Consider the following 23100-nt stretch of genomic DNA (forward strand, 5'->3'; position numbering starts at 1 on the left):
ACTCGATACTTTCAAAACAAGAAAACAAACACTTAAAAAAATAATAAAAGGAAAAGATCCGGTGTTCCACCTGAACAGCACCTGCATGGGAACCATACGAAAATAAAAGCTTAAGCTTAATAGCCATAAAAATATCAGTGTGGCACATGGACATGGAGTTCAACAAGACGTGGAAAAACATGAAAAATAAAAAGTAAACTTTTTAATTAATATAGCTACATGTCCTTGGAAGACTTTTTTTTATTTTTTTTTCCTGGAATGTTTTTCCGTTTTTTTTTTCTTATTTTTTCCCCCTCCATAAGCTCCCTCACCATGTTTATAATGCTAATCAGTAGTCTTTGGGAATTTGCCCCACAGACATTTTATGATGTTATAAATTATTCAGAAGAGGTGTGTATCAAAAGGACAATCAGTTTACCATCTTTATAGACGAGCCAGATTAACCCCGATCCTGAATGAACTGAATGCATCAAAGCCACACCGGCCAACATGTGCTTTTCAAACCTTAATGAGGTAACTAAGGTTAAAATGTTCAGATGTATTTCTGTAATGGGGAATGGTACAAATGGCAGATTTATGTCGTGTTTACTGAGAAACTAACACCAGGCCAATTCAGTTCCCCTTCCGGACTTTATCAAATTAGTTATGCGTGCCCAAAATGTCAGTGTTGTCATGGTTAAGCGCTGGCACAAAAAGCTCTCGTTGTGCAGAGGCAATGCTTCAGGACCCAATGGAAAGTAATTCAATCACAAACAAATTGCCTGATAATGTAGAAGATACAAGTAAATATAGAATCTATATCGCCAGTGGTAGTTTGGCATATTTTCTTATAACAAACTGCATTGGTTGATGCAGCATAACTCAGGGCTGGTTAGGTTACAGAAAGACATTCTCTGGTACTAGAGGAAGTGCACGGCCACCAAGCTTTCAGCGTGGGTTTGAACCCGACACAGGAAGCTCTGGTGACGAATCTACCCAAGATGATAAAGCAAAATAATCAGAATGCTTTGAGAGTCCCAGCTACACAATGGACTGAACCAGGCATGGGCAGCATTGGGTTACAGCCTTCAAAATCCTCCACCAAATCACTCCAGATGAAACACCCTTCATATCTTGACAATTGCATAAGCGTATACATATGGGGCACAGGCACAGTGGATCCCAGTTGTAACATATGGAAGCAGCACACTGAGTTGTCCTTTGGTGTCTGAGCTTGGTTTTAATGTTCGGACTTTTTTGATTGAGTTGAACAAAAAAAACAAAAAAAGCACCCCCACCCCCCCACCTGCCGGTCACCACAGCCCGCGCCTCGGCCTGGACCAACACGTGGTTCTGCAGGCCCTGCCCGCGCCTCGGCCTGGACCAGCGCTGGTTCTGCAGGCCCTGGACCAGCGTGTGGTTCTGCAGGCCCTGGACCAGCGTGTGGTTCTGCAGGCCCTGGCTGCTGTGCTTTAGAAGTGCTGCAGAGTGGGACAGAAGGCGGTTAGGAGGGGGGGGGGGTCCACCCTGGGACAGAGGGGCTCAAGCTCACAGGGTGAGTGAGGGAGCAGGGCCAGCTGGCGTCTGAGGCAATACTGAGGGGGGGTCGTTTGTGGATCTTGAGTGGAGAGGTGGTGGAGGTCGGAGCGGGTGTGGGGGGGTTGGGTTAGAGGTTAGGGTGCAGGGGTTCAGGCACAGTCTCCCACGATGACGAGGGGGGCGAGGAGCTTGCGGAGCTCGGCGGCGGAAACGGGCGCCCCTTTGGGCAGGCTGTCCCTCTGCCTGCGCTTGGCCAGTTTGGAGTTGGAGGGAGGGGTGAGATGCATGGAGGAGGAGCTGGCGGTGATGACCAGCGGGGCCTCGTCCTGCTGCTGCTGCTGCTCCTCGATCACAGCCTGCTCCGCCAGCTGCCGGTTCATGGCCATAGCCTTGCCAGCGAAGAACGTCAGGTCCTTGGCACTGCTGGTCCTGATATAGGGGAAAGAAGAAAGACAGACATCCGACATGAGACGATGCCAATGTGCATGAGTAGAGTAGGGGTTTCTGCTTTCAAACAAAGGGAGGATGTGCATCTCGACACTTTTATAAGGAACACACCATATCCCTTACGACTCCCATAGCGATCTGTGGAAGATTTGACTCACCTTTGATGTAAAATGGATATTGGCAAAGTGTCAGAGAAACCCTGAAAACAGAAGAGCCAAGCATTAAAAGAGGCGTTTCCACACACACACGAATGATTACAACCAGGGCTGAAAATTAACACCTGCCACTGGCCAAATGCAGGTAAAATGTCCAATTGGTGACTAGATTTCGGAAAGCTATCTGAAAAAACAAAAAACTTGGCCGTAGATTTCTCTCATCTACAGTCCCCTTGGCAGGTGACTCACCGTGAGCCAAAAAGTTAATTTTCACCCCTGATTACAACCTACAGAACGGGTGCCAAAGACAGATAAGCCTGAACGTACCCTCTGCACCCAAGGGTGCTGCAGCACCTGCCCGGCGCTCAGGCGGTTCTTGGCGTCCCGGACCAGAAGCTTGGAGATGAGGTCTTTGGCACTTGAGGAAACGTGAGCCCAATCCTTCTCAGGAAACTCGTACTTCCCTTCTTGGATGCTCTCAAACAAAGTGTTCTGAAGGAGAAAAGAAAAGAACCTTTCAGCGATCGCATCACGGCCTCAAGAGACGCCGGGTTTAGATTTCCGAGCGCGGAAGTCACAGGCGTCCTACATAGTCAACGTGCGCCCGGCCCGAAGTGATATAAGAGGGATGTGGTTTCAGGTGTGCAGACGGAACAAAAACGAAAGGGAGAGGAGGAAAAGGGCGGAGCTGGAGAGAGAGGGCGGAGCTGGCGAAGAGGCGCTCCCTTACCTGGCACGTGTGGCAGGGCTCCCCCAGCTCCCAGCCACAGTTGCCCCCGCAGCGGCCCACGAAGGGCGGGTAGCCGCTCAGCATGATGTAGAGGATGACCCCCAGGCTCCACAGGTCGCAGCGCTTGTCGTAGATGGTGGCCTCCTCGCTGAAGGCCTCCACCACCTCCGGCGCCATGTACTCCGCCGAGCCGCACTGTAGGGAGGGAGACGGGGAGAGAGAGACGGCCTGTCAACAACCAGCATGACCACCTGGCGTGCTGCTGCTGGGGAAACGGCATGCATGCTGAGGATTGTGGGTAGTGCATAAACAGTATAAAAAAAGAAAAAGGAAAACAAGCTGGTGCCATCTGATGTCCCTGAAAAGGCGTTATGAAACGAGGGGGTTTTGTGTGTTCTGCTCCCTGCTGCATTCCTCGGTTCAGCTGATGCCTCATGTGCCTCCGGAGAGAACAGAAGCAGGGGCCGGTCTGGGAGGGGGGCAGTCAGGGAGGGGGGCAGTCTGGGAGGGGGACCACATGACAAGACAGCAGGCTGCTCGGCCCTGGGGGCCTGAGCTAAGCAGGGGCGTAGTGGAGGGTGCCAGCAAGGGGGGGGAGAGAGAGAGAGAAGAGAGAAGAGAGCGCAAATCTTCCTAAGGAGGCACTTAGAACATGGTGTACAGCCATCCTGCCGGGTCAGTGGTAGGTGATGGGCGGACAGTCTATTGTGACTCATGACCCATTCTGAGCACTGAGCTGAAAGCCCCGGAGTGGGGCCATCCATGGGGGGCGGGGCCTCGGCGGTTCTGAGGGTGGAAACTAGGCCAAGCGCTGAGCAGGGAAAAGAGGATTAGCTGTCCCAGGCAGCCAAACACAGCCAGGCTGCCTCAAATGTTATGCAACGCCCACAAAACATCAAACGCCGTTTTAACGTGTGGGCTGGAAGCACGGGGAAAAGGATGGCGAGCGGGTCGCTGGTTCAGCAGGGCGGAGACATTCCCCTGATCCTGCCCTGCGTAGAGCCAACGCCAAGCCCTCATGTTCTGAGGGAAAGCAGTACGGCTCCATGCAAATAATAGTTTAGAGTACAATTAAGGATGAAATATGAAGTACAAGATTGCTCGTACTCAAGCATGAACTCAACTGTCCAAGAATATTTGTAAAAAAAAAAACACGTTTATTGATTTCCTGAAATACCTAGAACTTGGTTTGCTTATATTTACGTGCCTTGTTGAGACCAGAATTGACTCGATTTTGCCGAGAAATCGGGTCAAGTCAGATCTCAAGAATGCACGTTTTGCTTTATCATGAGACCTGCTCTAGCCCCGAGAAACCCCCCAAACATCCAATAACATGTAAACAAACATGGAGGACAAACATGCAGCCTAATGGACTGAGAGCCTGCTCCAGTAGGAACCTGGCTGTTTGATAAGCACAATTTGGCACACACACAACTAGGGACTACAGAAGAGGCGAGCACTTTGGTTTCATAAGCCCATTTCATCAGCGAGGCAGCCTATAGCGGAGGTTTGCAGCACAGCCCCTCTCTCCGTGTCCTGTACTGGATCCCAGCTGTCTCCTGGCTCCACCCCCACTGCACCCTTATGTAATGCAGTTTTCGCAGTGCAGGAATCCGAGCTCAGACAAAGCCTCTTCTGTTGGGCCGGCCCAACCCCCCACAACTCCCCCACTGCTGGGGCTGCCTCCACAACACAGACCCTGGGATCCAGGTCAACCCCCCCCCCAGCACCACCGCAAACATGCGAACGGAACAAGCGATAGTTGGACCGCCACGGTGCTCTGACCGGGCGACTAGAAGATAAGACTACCGACAGACCCCTCGTGTTTGCGGTGTCTCTGGGCGGTTTTCAGAGAGATCAGACCATCAAAGATAACAGCCTGAGGCTGGGGGCGCTGACTGATAAGGAGAGGCTATGGGGGCAGTGGAGAGACAGAAGGGGGAGAGAGAGAGGGCTCATGTGACACCATGTTGCAGCAGATTTTCTCCCTTATAGACTTAGCTACTCTTGCAACTCTACCAGAGCCTTGCATCATTCTCTGCCTCTTTAGTCGCGCTGCTGCGAGACACAGATAGCAGCTAATCAGCTGACGTCCTGAGGATTTATTAAGCAAATGCAACCAGGGCCTTTCCTGTCCTGACCATGTGGGTGTCATCGCCCAATCACCTCCTGGAAGCCACCATCACCTCATACGGGTCAGGTGACGTCGCCGCCCGCTTACGGAAAGAGGCGTCGTTCTTTCATCAGCCCCGGCGGCTGCACCTGCACCTCTGCCAGGCCTGACGACATCGTCTGTGAAATCCCCTCGGGGAGGGAGGGGGGGAGGGGAGTGCAGCTGCACGGTGGTGTGTGCGCGGGCGGACGTGCACGCTTGCATCTAGTCTCGTCAGACAAGCGCGCCTGCTTCCGCACTCTTCTACCGCTGCTCTCGTCGAGCAGGAAACCACCTCAGACGAGCTAGGCTACTCCTCCCCCCCTCCCCCCTCCCTTCTCCATTTGTACCCTTACTGCATAAACCCTTATTGAATACAAACACCATCGGGTTGAGGAACAGTTCCTAGAATGTAGGCATGTGGGTAAAAGGAGAGAAGGAGGGGGGAGGGAGGAGTGAAAATCAGATAAGATGGACCCTGTGATCTAGGCAAAGAAAAACAAGGGGAGTGCGCATGCGCAGAGCCGGGCACCGGCCACTCCCCCTTCCCAACTCCCCCTCCCGCCGGCCTAGCCAATCACAGCCCAGTTGCTAGGTACAGGGGCAAGACTCCATTTCTAGAACAACAACTGTAGGCATGGGCCTTTTGTATCCGAATACAAAGAAAACGCAGGCTTGCACAAGTGTGGTGAGCGAGCGAGCGAGGGGGCGGAGACTACAGGCAGCGAGCCTAGTGGGGCGGTGGTGTTTTTGCTCTGTGGGTTAGAGAGCAAGTCAAACCGAAGCAGGCAGAGGGGAATTCTGAATTCCAGGGAAGAGTTGGTTTGGGGTTTCCAACCCCGTTTCAAGGAAGAGGCCTCGCTCTCGACGATGTCCTCACGCCACCCGTTTCGGCCTCGCTGTGCAAACCAAACAGCACAGTGCTTCTGCTCTGCTCTCTCACCCCCAAGGACATTACAGCTGCTCTCGTCCTCAGGCATGACCTCGCATATCGCTACTCGGAAGGTCTGTTGATCAGACTCAAAGTAAAAGTTCTCTGATGATCCAGGACTCCTCACACAAAAGGAGAGGGTGTCCATAGCCTGAGCATGGGGGAGGGCATACCACTCCTCCCAGCCCTCACGCTCCCCAAGAAGTCAGGACAAATGGGAACCCCCCCTACCCCCTCCATCTCAACACAGACTAAACATGTTGAGACCCCTGACCCCACAACCATTCTACCCTCAAATAGTTCAGCGCTCCAGCAGCCGGGCAGGCCGAGCTAAAGCCAGATCAGGTTACAATGCAAAAGTCCCCCACCCCAAGATTCCTCCCTGTGGCCAGTAACACCGACAGCTGCTCGGGTCCATCTCACTTCCACTGAGCGGCCGTAATGTCTGTTCACCCGCGCACACGCACACACACACGCGCAGGGAAAGCACCTCCAAGGCCCCATTCTGACCAGCTCTTGAAATGCATCCCGGTCCACATTCCAAGTTTATTACAGAGGTTGTATTTATTTTAGCTACTCTATAATAATGCAGTTTCTGAACATGTGAATCAGAGGGCATCTAAAGACGTGGGATGAATCTCAATCCTCCCATATTAATGGAGCATCTGTATGCGTTTTAAAGTTTGAGGACAGAGGGGGTTCATTTGAGGAGACGGGGGTTCATTTGAGTAGACATGGGGTTTGTTTGAAGAGACTGGGTTAAACAAGCAACACCTTGGCTCTTGGTGAAGTGTCAGGATGTGGAAATTAGACTGGGGGGGGGGGGGGGCGGAGATCTGACGAGCCGACCTCACAGATAAGACCTGATTTGGGGGAGATACCAGCGCCAGGTGAGGGAGAGAGCCAGGGGTGTACACAAGCGCCCGCCCCATCATTTCACAGAACTATGTCCGACAGTGAACTTGCGTCCTTCAACTAGAGGCTCCCTACACACCTTCCCACTCTTCTCCAATCAGAGAGCAGTCTTGCAGGTGACACCACCCTGCACCGTCCAATAGCAGGGCAGCCCGTCGGTCTTGATAAGGAGAGGCGTCGTAAAAAAAACGCCCTGCTTATCCACGCGCAAGGAAACAACAGCGAGCAATGTGACTGAGATTAACCTCTCCTTGGCTTTGTTATGCCCCAGTTTACGTCCCGCCATCCTGCTTCCCATGATCCTCCTCTCGCCACTCCTATATATACACACACACACGTGGACAGATCACACCTAGTCAACGTGAACAGGCCAAAGACTGTCTTACCGGGGTGAGGAGGTCGGGGGTGGAGATGGGCGAGCTGTCACTGTTCAGCTTGATGCCACTGCCCAGGTCAAAGTCACAGATCTTAACTGGGGAGATCTGGGGAAGCAAAACAAGATTCCATGATGAAACCGTTCACTCATTCTAAAAAATCAAGCCCATATTCTGCTATGGAATGCTCAGTGTGACCAAAGTTCATAATAGTTAGATTAGTTATCTACCGAGTATTTTATTTATATACACACTCGGTAGATAACTAATCTAACTATTATATATATAAATTATGATTGCTTGCTGCCTCCCCGAGGGAACACACACACACCTCAAGGAGGCAACAAGGAAGCAATCATAATTTAATCTCTAGATCAAAGTGCCTTTGAGCCAAGGTCTGCTGATGTTGAGGTCTCACCTTCTCCGCGTGCTCACACAGGATGTTCTCCGGCTTCAGGTCTCTATGTGCCATTCCTAGAAGAAAAATAAATAAAAGGTCTCGTCATTCATTCATCCTCGTCAATCAGGTTTGGAGGGTTAGGAAATAAGTGAGCGAGTACGTTTCTGAAGGGTGGGGGGGAATTTTGCAAGTGGGTTAAATATTATCACGGTCCATTTCAATTGTTCAGGTGTGGACGTGGCTGGATGTGAAACCTTATGCCCACTGGTTATTCTACCCCAGCTGCTGTCCAGTGATAGAACTTTCCAAGCCGTCCGCTGAAACCTGACCTGGCTCAAGTGTCGGTGGAAATGGCTCACGAGGCTCTCCAGCAGGCAGCCCATGTCTAGCTGCCAGAGGGCCTCTGGAAAACCCTCCGTCCCCACAGACCCTCTGCCATCCCCCTGGCCTGGCCTCGCTCTGCCCGCCCTGGCCCCTCTACCATCCCCCTGGCCTGGCCTCGCGCTGGCCACCCTGGCCCCTCTACCATCCCCCTGGCCTGGCCCCTCTGCCATCCCCCTGGCCTGGCCTCGCGCTGGCCTCGCCCTGGCCCCTCTACCATCCCCCTGGCCTGGCCTCGCGCTGGCCTCTCTGCCATCCCCCTGGCCTGGCCTCGCGCTGGCCTCCCTGGCCTCTCTGCCATCCCCCTGGCCCCTCTACCATCCCCCTGGCCCCGCCCTGGCCCCTCTGGATGGACTTACCTTTGTTATGCAGGAAATCCAAAGCGCTGGCGATGTCCTGCACCACAATGCTGGCTTCCTGTTCGCTGAAGTGACGTCTCTTGTGGATGTGAGCCAGGACGGACCCTTCAGGACAACATGTCTTCATTACTAATCTGCTCAACTCTGCTTCTACGGCTTAGCGCCTGCTTTAACAAACTAAGTGGATTTGCTGCCTTCCAGTACAGTATGTGGCTGTATCCTAGAGATTGGAGGTATAATAGCAACATTAGAACAATGTTGTTTACCTCCTCTCAGCTTTTCAAACACCAGGTAGAACTTGTCTTCTTCTTCAAAGAACTCCACCAGCTCCAGGATGTTTCTGCAGTGAAGGAAACAGGATATAGTCGTCATCATCCAGTCACACTGAAATGAATGTGACCAATACGGTGTGGTGTAGAATGGAGCTGGTTCTTTTCTATGGACAATGTTTACCTGTGGCCCTGGCATTGGTACAGCATCTCCACCTCCCGGAAGACGCGGCTACGGCTGTGACCTGGTCTCTTCTCAATGATCTAGAGAGAGAGACAGAGAGAGAGAGAGAAAGAGAGAGACAGAGAGAGAGAAAGAGAGAGACAGAGAGAGAAAAGAGTTTCTGGGTAAGGCCAGGCTCTAAATGACGAACATTTGCTGTGTCATGGTGGGTTTACAAACATCCTGTTATGGTTCCCTCTTTTACAACCTTTATACCCCTTTTGACACAGTTGTGAAGGAAAGTTTACCACACTCCCGGGACTGCATACCAGCCCAGTGAAGGACTGGGTGGGGAATCAAAGCACCACCCCTCTAAATATAGTTTATGTGAGTAACCTATATTCCAATCTCGAGTCCTTCACAATACACAGGGGCAAACTCCCTTAGAAACATCCCAGGACAGATCCCAGAGTTAGTTACCGTCAACAAACACAGAACGCGGACTAAATATAGCATGAGGTCCTGTTGTGTGGCCCTGGCTGTGTGGAGAGACTGCTGACACCAGAGCAAAGGCCTGAATTTTCCAGCCACCATTCCCCTCATTGTCTGCATCCGAGTGCGTACGTGTTGCTCTTCCTGCTAGCGGGATTACAGCTGGCTATTGAAACCCGTTGGGGCCAGAGCACACTGTCTAGGATTAGTGCACAGACAAGAGGGCTGTGTGTTCCCCCCCAAAAGCCTCCGCACTGTTCTGAGGCCTGTTCACCCGAGTCAGCAAGTCAGCCAACCAGCTAGCTAGCGTCTCACGATCACAAACCCGGATGAGAACGTCACTACTAGGGCACGGCAGACACTCATATTGACTGACCTGGATACAGCCAATGTGATGAACAGCTAGGCTCGGGGGGGGGGTGGTTCAGTTCATGACTAGCAGACGATGTGTGGGTGCTTTTGTCTGACTGTGGCTGGCTGGGGATTTTACTGTCCTGTAAAAGGGGTGGTGGGGGTGGTGTGTGTGTGTGTGTGGGGTGGGGGGGGGGAGACGGGGTTAGAGACAGTCACGTAGCACCTCCAAGGACGTATTAATCACTGCAGTCTGCTGTTATAGGAGGAGGCTTATAGTGTCACACTGCAGGTCTGTAAATCAATCCCGGGGACGGCTCGGAAGCACTCAGTAGGCAGGCAGGCACTCGGGCCCCTCGGCTCGGGCTCTTCCTCATACCCCCTCCCTCCCTTTCTTCCTCCCCAGGCTTTTGTTGAGATTGCAACACCAGAACCCTCTCGACTCCTCCCTCCCGTCTGCGAGGGGGAGGGGCAGTGAGTAGGACATCTGGCATGGGCCGTCTAAACTCCCTCCTTGCCCCAAATGACCTCCAGTAACTGCCCACAGGACTGGCTCAGCCACAAGGACGTCCAGTCAGTAAACAACACTAATGCAAGGTATTACAGCATAGCTGGTGTGCTTCAACAAAGGACTAAATACTTAGGCCATTTGGAACAGTCATAAACACGCAATGTACGCTAGTCAAAAGACTAGAAATAATAGAAACCTCAAAAAGCTTATAAATGTCCAAGTGGGCACAGTGCAAAAAAACACTAAGATCAAAACACTAAAATTTCACAACATCTACTTCCTCAAGGCACAAACAGAAATGAGGCAAGAAGCCACAGGAATCCAACGTCTTTCTTCAGTCCACGCCCCCATAAAAGAAAAAAAGGGAACTGTACGTCGCGAGAAGAACAAAACAGTGTAAACACCTCAGGTCATAACCCTCACCAAGCCCTCCTCATCCACCCTCCTTCCTCTGGCTGTGGTTACAGCGCTGGACCTGCTGCCAGTACACCGTGTTCCCTCCCTCCCTCCGCTAGAAGCCCATCTTGCCAATGAATGCAAAGAGAGGGGGAGGATGTAGCACTTCGAGAGCAACGATTGGCTGGCTGACTCAGACAAACAGCGAGGAGAAGCGTCGTTGCTAGCAGCAAGCTAACCCCGTGCTCATAAAAACACAGCACTTACTGCAGCCCGACGCACAGAGGCCTAGCAGACATCCGCTTTCACAGAGCGAACAGAACAAACATTTACATTTGTCAAGGGAATTTAACTATGTACCAAACAAGGTTACACATGTACAGGCAGCAAATTGAGGTCTAGCTACCTAAAGAGTGAGACCAGTAGAATAAGGAGCAGAGCATTCCATTCACAAGCTGCTCCAGAATGCAGTTCACAGCTTGAGCCTAATGATCACCGACCATGTGCCGTCATTTGAAATGTAACATATCTATATCGGTCACATGCCAAGGCCCAGACACGGGCCGAAGGGAAGTGCAGGATGATAAGATGGCACTCAAGCCTCAGAGAGGAGACACAGACCGTACCCTCAGGACTTGGTCGTATCGAGACGATCTTTAAAAATCAAATTGCAATTCAAGTTCTACAAACCATTCAAGACAACCTTGGACGTTCCCGATAGAAAGCTTGTGTAGCGTGAGAAGCGTCTTACCTTCACAGCATATTCCTTATTGGTGATTAGATTGATGCAGGTTTGCACTATCGCATAAGCACCCTCTCCTAGGACCTCTTCCTGCAGCCTGTAGACATCTAGAAGGAACAGCGAGACAACTAATGAGACCAATTTGAAACATTCTATATACATATTTTCATCACAACATGTAATGAAATGTCACTTATAAATCCATAGTTGCTTACCTTCGAATCGGCCAGAGAAACTGTCAGTTGCCCGGCAACGCTTTTTCTTCTTGTTTCTCTTCTTGGCATCGGGGATGTCGATAGGCTGGCTGGAAGGTATATCTGCACATAGGAGTCGGCAAGAATGAGTCATGTGACCATTTTCCTACATCAGATTATTGACCAATTGACCAAATCAGGATACAATCTGACCCAAAACATTTTAGGTGATTAAATCCTGAAAGATGTATGAAAAACCAGTAGCCCAAGGTTTTTTGGGCCCCAAGAAAAGATATCATATCGAGTCCCACCGCCTCGGGCCACACCAAGCCTACGCAACTGCTGTAACCACGCCTCCAAAACCCAATCGACCTATTCAGAAATATAACACTGCAGACATGCATGCAACAGTCTGCAAACAGTGGAATTCACCATTTGATGCAAGTAGGGTTGTCCTGCAATCAGCCCACTGGTTCACTACAATAGCACTGCATATCCCAGGCCCCAATGACCTGAACTAGCCCAGATAGAACTAGAAGATAGTTCCCCCCCCAGGGTGAAAATTAACTTTTTGGCTCACGGTGAGTCACCTGCCAAGGGTAGATGAAAAAAATCTACCGGCCAAGTTTATATATTTTTCAGATAGCCTTCCGAAATCTAGTCACCAATTGGAGATTTTACCTGCATTTGGCCGGTGGCAGGTGTTCATTTTCAGCCCTGGTTCCCCCATAGCAGAATTTACTCTACTCAAGTAGGTCTCTTCAGAAAGTTGTCCTACAGCAGTGCATTAAGAGAAAACTCACCATGTCTTGGGGAGGAATCAAAATTAAAGCCCGAATCAAGGAGATGGGATCCAGTTTTAGAGTAGTCATCTGACTCAAAGGGATTTTGACCCTAAATAAACAGAAAAAAATGGTATTAGCAGCAAAGTAACAAAACTATGAACCTCATCAAATCTAGATTATAGTGTTCATCTGGCCACAATCAATCTACATTCTAACTAGCTCTAGCATAAACAAGATATGACATTTTCAGAGCACTAAAATATACTAAGGGCAGAGCTCAATTGATAAAATAATAATAATAACAATAACAACCACATAATGAATACCAACTAGATTGCCTTACTATCTGTAGGATATTTCAAGTTCACCAATAAGTCAAGCAAGAAAATTCCAAAGTGATATGATAAGGTATCTGGTTCACTGTCAAGTCATGAGTCACGTGTCAACAGGTGACAATGATACAGGTTTGTCATCAAAGTGTCCTGCTGTGTTTAAATATAGCCAGATGAAGTCATGTCTTGGCAGCTTGGATACTGCTCGAACAATTGCCCTACTTCTAACCTAGGCAAGGAGTTTGGGGCACAAATTAACCTTGAAAGAGCGATGGAATCCAGTGACTTCGGTGATTTTATTCTGCACCATTTTTGCTCCGATTTGGGGTAATTTCTGGGGAATGATGGCGGCTGCAGCGGTTGAGTGTTTAATATCAAATTGCACGTTCTCCGAAACAGATCCGTTTCAGGGAATGAAGCAAATGATCACTGCGCTGGCTGGTCAAGTTGATGCGGCGCTTTAAACGGGAGCCCTGTTGGAAAAAACACAACTATTAGCCATCTACAATGACAATGTTGTCAGAATCTGACCATGAATATTGCAATGGATGCAGTGAAACTAGCAATCCAAATGTAAAACTGCTCATTCACTGTGTGGACTGCGGACTGATCAACCAACACATCTCAACAGGACCGTAAAACGCCTCGTGACACCAGTTCGTAATACGTTGTCAGTCAATCAATCAATCAATCAATCAATCAATTAACCCATCACTAGGTAGTTTGCTCACTAGCTACACATTCGAACACCAAGCAATCAATTAGCTAATCAGCTACGTTAGCTAGTATAGTTAAGGCCAGGCGGACTATATGAGACGGACTATATGAGACGGACTATATGAGACGGACTATCCCTCGACCGACCCCCGTCTAGTCAAACCCGTTGTCTGCTCTCTCACTTAATCTAAGCATAGCTCCCTAGCACTGCTGCTCACTTGACACAAAGCTATTCAACGGAACACACAGCTAAAAACATCATATAGAGAGGAACGAAAACGGACGACTTTGAACTCACCCCGTTATTAATTTTACAGCTCCAGTGTTAGCGTGTTGTTTTGACCTACTGCCGTGGAAGCCGCAGAGGACGGTCGAGGGGTTAAGCCAGATTCTGAGTGTGGAAGGTGAAGAGCACAGCGCGTCACGGTCTTTTATAATCTCCACTCGCCTGCTCCGCCCACTTCTCTGGTAGCCCCGCCCACTTCTCTGGTAGCCCCGCCCCCCACAGGCAGGATGACGTGGGTGTTGAGTGGGCAGCTGAACGCAACTGGGAGCAATATGTCCCTCGACTAGGCTACACCAGAAACCTAGACAATTTGTTTAAGAGTTATTACAGAGCCCACAGTACAGGTTACCAAGCTGAAGAGCTTGTGTAATGAGTGTAATGAGTTTTCATCCATATAATCTTTGAGGGTTAATGAGAATTAATGCCTTTGAAGAAGTGGATAGTGGTAGATATGGATAAGCTGGGCCCCATAGGGTTCCAGGTAATTTCCTCAAGCGAAGAGGGATTGAATGAGAATGATGCAACTGTGATGTGTTGATGTAGGAGAACACAAAACGTGTAGGCTATAGAGATATTTCCTGTATGCTATCTTAAAGAAACCTAAAAGTATGTTTGAAACATGCAATGTGGATGTTTAAGGATTCCTGTGCTAATCAGAATCAGAATTCGTTTTATTGCCACTGTAGTTTTTTCTACAAATGGCGTCAAGTGTAACAGACCAATTTCACCCAATCAGAAACAAGATAATATTAGGCTATGTCACTCACTCTGTACATGCTCAGTTAGGTAATCTGTCTGCCTGGAAGAAATCAGCTCATTTTTTGAAGATGATCAGATTTTATGACAAAAAGTCTGTTTTTGATAAGAAAGTAGGCCTAACTGTTGGGATTTTTGGTATTTTTAACTGCTGCACTGAGGGTTCATGCCAATGAAACTTAAGTCATATCATTTTGATGCCTATTTCATTAGCTAACAGCCAATATGACTGACATTGTAAATATTGCTGTCTCATATGTTAGCACAAGGAGGTTTAGTCAGGCTGACAGTGCCACCTGAACCCCCTGCTATATACAGTGAGTGTGCGGAGTGTAATGTGAGTGTGTACAGTATACGGTGTGTGCGGCGTGATATTTGAGTGTTGCACATCCTACTGTAGACTTACAGTACATTCAGTGGTCATGTGCAAGAGTCACACATGCAACATCTCAATGATTGGGATTCTCATGATTCAGATTTAGATAGGACCTTTACATGTGTATGTAACTCTCCTACTGTGTACTATTTGCCCCACTATTTTAAGAATGTATATTTATTTGCCCAGGGACTGCGGGTGGAAATGAGCTGTTTTAGCTATAACCTTGTACAGTGCATCTCTCCCTATTCTATAGGGTAAATGTCTACTGTACCTTGTCCCTGTCTTAAAAATCAATAAAAATCAATCAATCAATCAACATAGCTTTCTTCCATGGTAGGCTAATACAGTTGCTTAAATTAGATTGCTTTGAATGGCCAGAGGAATTTGACATATCAGGGCCACCCCTCATATATTCATGGTATGTTGGCTCGTGAGTTTTGAGGTACGTGTCAGTGGCACGTTTCGGAAACTGCTGAGACAGTAATACCGAGGTATGAGGTCCTGTCTCACGACTGTGCTAATGAAATAACTAGACGCTAAAGGATATGCCTACGCAGCTTTGACACAGAGCATGCATAATGTTCTTGGAATTACCACGGACCACTTGAAATACATTGCCTTCTAGTATTCCTGACTGGATGCCATAAAGTTGGAAGAAAATAAGGTTAAAAACCACAAAGTTTGCTACAACTTGGAATTTGACATTTATACTTTCAAATGGAAAGTAGGCTAAAAGGCAGGCCCTATAGGCGTAACCATGGACACCCATTGGTGCAAATTAGTCTTTTGGGTTGTGTACTTATTTTTATGTTTTTATGTCTTATTTTATGTTTAATATTCCCTTATTCAACTGTGTCCATAGCTTTCCTTGTAAGGTTTGTTTTGAAGATGAGAACTTCTTGTGACTTACCCTGTGTCACACCCCCTGGCCCTTTGACAGTGCATGGGCCTAACTCCAGTAAACATTACGCAAAGTCCCTGGCTGCTACTCAATTGGCAAGATCACATGAGGCAATGCAGGTTAAGTAAAAAAACAAAACAAGCCCTCTTACTGAGGGGGGGGGCGTGTTAGGCTACTATAGGTCAACAGGAGCAGGGTCATACATCGTAAAGGGCTTCAAGTAGCAACCTCATTCCTCAGTGGATATGAATGAGTTCCAGAATCAATAGCATCCCTCCTGGGGGTAACCTTTCAAAGAAAGGCTATTCCTGTCTGCAAAAGGATTGGCTTAGATCAGGAGGTGTGTCTGTACATTGAGGATAACAATAATGGATGATATATTCATATTATCAGGAGTTGCAATGGATGTGATTGGTTCCCTCATCAGTACCACTGTACCCAACAAAGGGATACAACACCTTCACCTCACATTGTCTATTACTGCATATTATTACGTTATTTGTCGTAACTAAACACTAAACACAATGGTATATAACACACTATTAACAGTGTGAGTGCTGCTGTGGATTAGTGGAGACAATAACAAACGTGGTGTTGTGGTGATGGAATGCATGCTATTTATTGAACGTGTGTAGACGGCTGTGCGGGTATAGGTGTGTAGGTGTCTGCATGCACACATGCTTGGGTTTATTAGTGTCAACTAGAGGGCTAACGAGCTATCAGTCCTATTCCGTTACCTCTGGGCTAGGCTGCTTACATTTTCCGAGGAGTCAGCTCTGGAGATCACATGGACGGGGAAGATTTATTAGACTTGATCGTTCCTGGAAGCCTGGTTTCCTAGAAGATGAGAGAGAGGCACCTGTTTTTTGGGGGGAGAGAAAAACTACAGCTTTCAAGTAAAAAGTTAATGGTAGGCTGTCCGACAGAATACTTAACAGAACTGTGCAACATAAGTGCACATTCATTTGTGCAAATATTTTGCTCTTTTAATTTCAGAATCACTTTTGCCATTGGATAATACCAAACCAACGGAAGGATTGTTAACAATCAGTACACTTGAATTATTCTATTTAAGTGCATTTCTGGGTCTTAGCATTCCTTTTAAAGGTTTCAGGTTTTATAAAGACGCAGATAAACAGGAACTTTCTACTGGCGTTGGATTTTGTTTTGGTTAAAATTATTTTGTTTACCCTTTTATATACGAGAAAACTGCAATATAAATAGCTATAGTCCATATATTTCCTTTTTGTTTGTTTGTTTTGTTATACTGTATTAATCCCAGGGGGAAATTGGTCAAATTATATTGCATCTAGTAATAATAATCATGTGCTCTAATATTGTCCAAAATTGCCAAATGCATGATGCAATTGACTTGCAAGTTAAGAAGCCGTTAGCTGTATTCTCATAGCAAACATATTCATCACATAGGGAAATCTCATTTATCAAAACAATGGAAGCACACTGACTCTCCCGGAATTCTTGCTTCTTCCTGATTGGTCCAGCTGCAATTCCTCCTCTGTATCCCGCCCATCGTTCCAGTTCCCCTTACTACGAGAGACCTCTAGTCTAGTACATTCCACAGAAGAAAAACACGCACGGAGGAATGAGTCAAACCCTCTCTGGACCAGCCTCTCACACGTAGCACAGATACAGTCACAGGATTTGGGTTGTTTTTGAGAGGACATTTCTCTCCTGAGTTGACCCCTTAAGAACAAATACTCCTCCTCTCACAGGCACCACTATAGCAGAATTTACAGGATTGTTGGACTAGACATACATAGTGTGTTATCAATGAACCCAATCATAATCCGAATTGCTCCATATTGCTATTATGGGAATAAACAATGTCAATCGACGTTGGAAACCTAAAAAAAAGTTATCTACTTTGTGGGGGTAGTATCAATAAGCAGTATGCAATGTCTCTAATTGCCTATCACCCTATTTGTCTGGTAAATCTGACCCTGATAGTGTATCCCCCTTGGGCAAACCCAAGCCTGACTTCCTGCTTGTTTGGAACAATAGGCTACTGCAGAACACAACACTCAAAGCCAAGACATCTCTATTCACCATAGAAGTCATTATGTTTCTTGCATAACGTTTCTTGCGTAACTGGATAAGTCGAACCATTAACCAGAATCATGTAACAGGCTCTACTTTATCTGAATCATGATCACAAGCTCTACTTTATCACTGGCAAGCAGAGCAGGATGTGATTATGAGACTACAGCCCCATTGAATCAACGGACTGGGGTGTGTGCTTCTTGCGCCACCTGCTGGACGATGTGAACACTCACCCCTGACTGTGATGGATGGGGATCCTGCTTCTGAACTGTTGTCTCACATGTTCTCTATTCATCCCATATTCTAGTTCAAACACATTCAGAATAAAATTCATTCTATGAAAAGCATAATGAGGGTATGAATATTGAAAATATCAAAATATATTGTGAATACAACATAAAAAGTACAAATGATATAATTCTGTCCAACCAACTGGACAGGGAAAGACGCTGGTTAAGACACTTCTCAGTTCCAGTTCCAACATTGATTAATTGAAATAAAGAGGCTAATATAATGAAACCAGGCCTTCAAGCACAGTGTGGTGTGTATTGCAATTTAAATCAAATTGTGTATCATTATTAAACATAAATTGCATGGTCTTAAATACACATTGGCTTGACATCTAGAAGACAGAAAAATGTAAAGTAGAATACCGGTGCAAGAGTACATTTAATGTCTCGACATACTAACATCTTAGATACTGTATGTACAATCAAACTTTGAATTCATTTTAGATAAAAGAACAAAACAAATTAAAGGAATGATTCAGCTTCAAATTAAAAAGACATCAACAAAGATATATCTCTTAATACTGTACTCAAAAGGCTAAAAACCTTAAAGGATTAACATGGTGGTTGATTGTGACACTTGCCAGTTATCTCTAGGCAACAGCAAAACAAATACGCATAATGCTTTTTACTATTCAGTCATTTAAAAGTCTTTTATAATTCATTTTTCTAAGCCTAACTTTACCACAGTAAAAGTTCACCCAAACTGTCTTGGGTGTGAGAACTGTCAGTAGCTCCTGTATGATAACATTACCTTATGAAAGCTAACTAGCTAGCTAACATTGATCGGAGAGTGGTTATCCTGGATAGGGGAGTGGTTATCCTTGTGTGGCGCCCTACGAGAACATTCTCAACTGGTTGAAAATAGGATGATAAATAACACGCCTATTCTCCACAACTAAAGAATGGACATATTTAATACTTTCATCGTGTTTTTCTTCAATGCCCTCTTGTGCAAATAGCATACAGTATAAACACATGGGAACAACCACCGTGTTAATCCTGGAGGAGGAAGAGAATGCCATACAAGGTTCCTGGTTAAAATAGATTACAGTACTTTGTTTATAAAAAATAAAGACTCTTTAGATTTGGTCTGCATTCTCTGCTTCAGTCTTCTGTATGGACGGTGCTAGTCATGTGTGTGGGAGAGGTGGTCAGGTGATCAGGTGATCAGTGGAGCTTCCTTAATGGCACATCCGTGACGTCATCTCTTTCTGTAAGACATGAGACATAGTAGTTCAGACAGTTGTTATGTATGTATTGCTGTGTTCACACCGGGCGCAAATTTATCCTGCGGCGCGGCGAGTTTACATAGAAAGTCAATACAATTCACGCGAACTGGGCGGCGGGCGGCACGACATTCGCAAAAGTTCAATTTTTTTTAACTTTCTGCGGCGGATTCGCGCGGCGACCCATTGATTCCACGGCAAGATTGGGCGAACTTCTCGCCGCACCCGGTGTGAACACATCATCAGAAAAAAAACACACACAACACACTTTAGATCTCTTTGCCTTTTGAGTTTCACAGTGTTGATCACACTCTCACTCCAGTTGTCTTATCTGATTGTGAGGGCGGCTCTGTGAAGCCGCCCCTCTAGTTTCTCTGTCTCACTCACCAAAGGCTCGAGCTCCTTGTGGTCTGTGAGGTTGAACTCAGTTACAAAGTAATAGAAGTGCTTGTAGCAGGTGTTGACGTGGGCCTCAGCTCCCATCTGGCTCACGCGATCAAAGTGGTGGATGTAGACATGGACGAAGACGCGGAACAAGCGAGAAAGGATCTTCTTAGCTGCCTGCATGAAGGTCTTGGGAAAGGGAGTACCTTCAAATCAGACCATAGAAGAGATACAAAAAAACAGATTCACTGAGATGTCGAGACAGAACGAGAATGATGCCCTTCACACATTGAGTTTGAATCAGCTTTGCCCATCTTAGCTTATGTTGAATCTCTGTGTACTACAGGATCTTGTGCTCATCATCGAAGTGAGAAATCACTCAGGTGATAATATTTTCATCTATCCAATAGATTCATTCACTTTCTGCTTAGCCTAATCTCATAATATTTTAGGAATCCATTGCAGGGGACATGTGCTCACGGCAAGTCTATTCATAGCCTACTGTGGATTGTGTGAACCATTTGCAAAGTCATTGCTGGGATGTTTGTATAGCTAGTCGGATTACTAAAATATGCGCGCTAGTGGGAGGACAAAGAATGGAAGGTTAAGAATCGCTGGCTCACAAAACCAGGGGGATGAGACCGTTCCAGTTGACATGGAGAACTCAACAGTCCAGTCTGCATCACTTTCCTTTAAAGTGTCTAAAGCATCACCCATCATCAACTTAAAGAATGGCAGTCCCATCACGTTGTACTCATGTCAAGACACCAACTTCCTTGGCACTCACCGACATTGGTGGGGAAGATGTGCTCGTTGTTGATCTGAACCTCGATCCAGTCCATCAGCAGGCTCATGTACTTGGGGGCCGACACGGCAGTGGGCCTCTTGTACTTGTTCTCATCCTGCCAGCGGTACTCGTACTTGGGCCCTCCGGACATGACGGGGCAGGACTGGTCAGTGCAGGAGTCGCTGATGGTGCCGTAGATGAGGTTGATGCGGTTGAAGAAGTCCACCACGTGCACCGCCACCCAGTCGTTGAGGTCCTCGCCGTGGGGTAGCTGCACGGCCTGCTTCAGGTCCAGGCCGGCGTTCAGAGACGCCTGGGCCTTCTTGTGCAGCTCGAAACGCTGCGTCCCAGGCTCAAACTTGCGCTTAGGCCGGAATGTCCTATCTTTGTTGAAGACTTGCTTCAGGGCCAGGGACATTGTTGCATGTGGCAGTGTGTTTATATTTCTGGTGAATTATTTACCAAAATTGTTAAAATGGTGCCAGGTCAGAGGCTGTGAGAGACCAACCACAGTGGATTTCTTAAAAATGGCTGACTGTGCTTGACTTCTTGCTTCTTTCTGTGGTCGGTATCTGAAAGAGAGAGATGTGACAGACATAGATTGAAGATGATCAGTCATAACAGGTTAATAAGCGTGTGACATGCAGCTTTTGAAATCTACCACTTTGAACACTTTCACCTCTTAGCCTATGTGAATAATACCTAAAGTCAGACTGTTTTGAAAGGCAATTAAATCACTTTAGACATTAGATTTGAGAGCTCGAGGGACCAGTGACTGATTCCCAATTCAACGAGCGTCATAGAAACGTGCAAAGCAACACTGACATTTGCTTTAACCCCCGATAAGAGTGCTTGCTATATTCTGGCCTACAGCTCCCAGAAGTCTAGGTAAATGTTACAAAAGTTACAATAAGTGCCGGGAGTGATGAGGTGAACGCGTTACATCACAATGTTACAGTGGCAGTAGCTACACCGCAACTTAAGGTTGTTGCCAATAGGATACCTAGTATTTCTGATTGCACTGAAATGTTGCAACGAGTAGCTTAGCTAAATTAGCCAATGAGTCATTTCCTATTTCCTATGCACATTATGGCCGCGAGAACCGCATCGAATTTTGTGACAGCGAAGTTAGTAATACATATATAAAATACTAGCCTAACATCCAATCGAGCAAAATGCTTAACATGTGAGAACAGTGAACAGGCAAGTCTAGCCCAGGCTAAAAGGCCTATTGCTAAAAATGTTGATAAAAAAGGGTGCGATGCTGTCATGACGTGAACATGTAGTTTGTTGTAGAGCACTTGTTGCTTCTTTTAGATATGATGAAGTAATATTAAGAAAATACAGACCACGTCTCAAATGTTGACTTTGTCGTTTTTGACTATAACACCTATAGTAAAACTCTAACGGTAACGAAATTATAGCTCATGCCGAACCACTTTCCCCGAACTTACTTGTTCCGCTTTCCTGTTCTTCGAGATGTTTCTTTGAGTCAATTCTCCTTATCGTTATGCCTCTCAATGACACGGGCTACATCATAATAAATATAATATATTAGTAGCCTAGTAGAAATACAAGACTTTATTAGGTAGCCTAAATTTAAACTGGCTCCTCCCTACTAAAGAAAAAAAACTTCCTTTGATCATACGTCACTGTAACGACATCCGAAGCCCAGCACAGCGGACATGTTCTAGTCTACAGTGTACTGTGTGTGTGTGTGTGTTTGTGTGTGTGTGTGTGTGTGTGTGTGTGTGCGTGTGTGTGTGTGTGTGTGTGTGTGTGTGTGTGAAAACTAACAGAGAAGCCCCCCCCCCTACGGGCCTACGCTAGAAGAAAAGAAAGAAAAGAAAAAGAAAGAGAAAGAAAAAACTTTAAAATGTTCATCTTCTTTAGCTGTGGGGGGGGGGGGGATGCGCCCCTACCCAGCAAACACGCAACGTCAGGGAGACGTTCAGATCATGTCTTAATAACGTCCGTCGGTCCTGGACCCCGTGTGTTCGTCTGCTGGACCCCTCAATATTCAAACGTCTGGCTTGGACCCCTCTAAGACGTCTGTGGACGTGCAGAACGGGTTCAATATCTGAATGAAAAAACATTCATTCTGGCTCCTAATTGGATGTCTTTGGACGTCCGAAAAAGACATCTAAAAGCCGTCTTTTAGACGTGTCTTTGCTCAGTGGGTAAGCTGCTGTGCTTTCCTTGATGCTATTTGTTCTAACGACATACCGACTACCATTGTGTTAAATTGTTAGTGTATGCTGGCTAAAGCTAAGTCGTAGTTGGAGGAATCAGGCCGTGGTCCAGGGCAGACAGGTGTTACTGCGTAGTGCACTCGGCGGTTTCGGAGTTGTGTGCGCGCACGTCGCAAGAGCGTGCACTACTACGTTTATGTTTAGGTGGGGTGTAGTCTACGTGTGTGGGTGGGGCCTGAAAAATATATCTGCCCCGGGGCCTCTGACAACCTAGTTACGCTGGTGGCTCCAACTCCAGCGCTCCTCCCCACCATCCTCTCGTTACTCCTCTGAAACCCCATCTCCCTGTGTCCCCCTACCCAGGACCCCCTCGACCCAGGACCCCCTCGACCCAGGAACTCCCACTCGGACTCTCCCTCTCAGGGCAGAAGTGGGGAAGGCACAGGGATCAGCGGCTGGATGAATATTACTCGACCCTAGCTAAAATACTGCACTTATATAGCGCTTTTCCACCTTAGCGGCAC

General features: G+C 47.2%; 2 protein-coding genes across 2 annotated transcripts; both read right to left on the minus strand.

Annotated features, from left to right (window-relative positions):
- Nucleotides 1-210: 210 nt before the first annotated feature.
- On the minus strand, nucleotides 211-13712 carry mknk2b (MAPK interacting serine/threonine kinase 2b). Its single transcript, XM_084461636.1, has 14 exons — nucleotides 13613-13712; nucleotides 12857-13070; nucleotides 12284-12374; nucleotides 11502-11603; nucleotides 11296-11393; nucleotides 8816-8895; nucleotides 8629-8702; nucleotides 8363-8467; nucleotides 7641-7696; nucleotides 7235-7330; nucleotides 2851-3045; nucleotides 2448-2612; nucleotides 2124-2164; nucleotides 211-1947 (listed from the first exon to the last, which is right to left on the minus strand). The coding sequence occupies exons 2-14, from the start codon at nucleotides 12905-12907 to the stop codon at nucleotides 1668-1670; spliced, it is 1434 nt and encodes a 477-aa protein (XP_084317762.1). The 5' UTR covers nucleotides 12908-13070; nucleotides 13613-13712; the 3' UTR covers nucleotides 211-1667.
- Nucleotides 13713-18347: 4635 nt separating this feature from the next.
- On the minus strand, nucleotides 18348-21977 carry mob3a (MOB kinase activator 3A). Its single transcript, XM_084461643.1, has 4 exons — nucleotides 21839-21977; nucleotides 20385-20956; nucleotides 19601-19803; nucleotides 18348-19198 (listed from the first exon to the last, which is right to left on the minus strand). Exons 2-4 carry the CDS (start codon nucleotides 20800-20802, stop codon nucleotides 19169-19171), a joined length of 651 nt encoding a protein of 216 aa, XP_084317769.1. The 5' UTR covers nucleotides 20803-20956; nucleotides 21839-21977; the 3' UTR covers nucleotides 18348-19168.
- Between the last annotated feature and the right edge of the window lie 1123 nt (nucleotides 21978-23100).

The sequence above is a fragment of the Borostomias antarcticus genome, assembly GCF_949987555.1.
Source record: "Borostomias antarcticus genome assembly, chromosome: 3".
NCBI lineage: Eukaryota > Metazoa > Chordata > Actinopteri > Stomiiformes > Stomiidae > Borostomias > Borostomias antarcticus.

Bases quoted from the DNA above. Each gene is read 5' to 3' on its own strand.
- mknk2b (XM_084461636.1), bottom strand. From the start codon at position 12,907: ATGGTGCAGAATAAAATCACCGAAGTCACTGGATTCCATCGCTCTTTC. The intron at 11,394-11,501 runs GTAAGCAACTAT...TGTTCCTTCTAG, and splicing joins TTTCTCTGGCCGATTCGAAG to ATGTCTACAGGCTGCAGGAA. The intron at 8,468-8,628 runs GTAAACAACATT...GTTGTCCTGAAG, and splicing joins GTTTGAAAAGCTGAGAGGAG to GGTCCGTCCTGGCTCACATC.
- mob3a (XM_084461643.1), bottom strand. From the start codon at position 20,802: ATGTCCCTGGCCCTGAAGCAAGTCTTCAACAAAGATAGGACATTCCGG. The intron at 19,804-20,384 runs GTGAGTGCCAAG...TCTGATTTGAAG, and splicing joins CATCTTCCCCACCAATGTCG to GTACTCCCTTTCCCAAGACC. The intron at 19,199-19,600 runs GTGAGTGAGACA...CATGTCTTACAG, and splicing joins ACAAGGAGCTCGAGCCTTTG to AAAGAGATGACGTCACGGAT.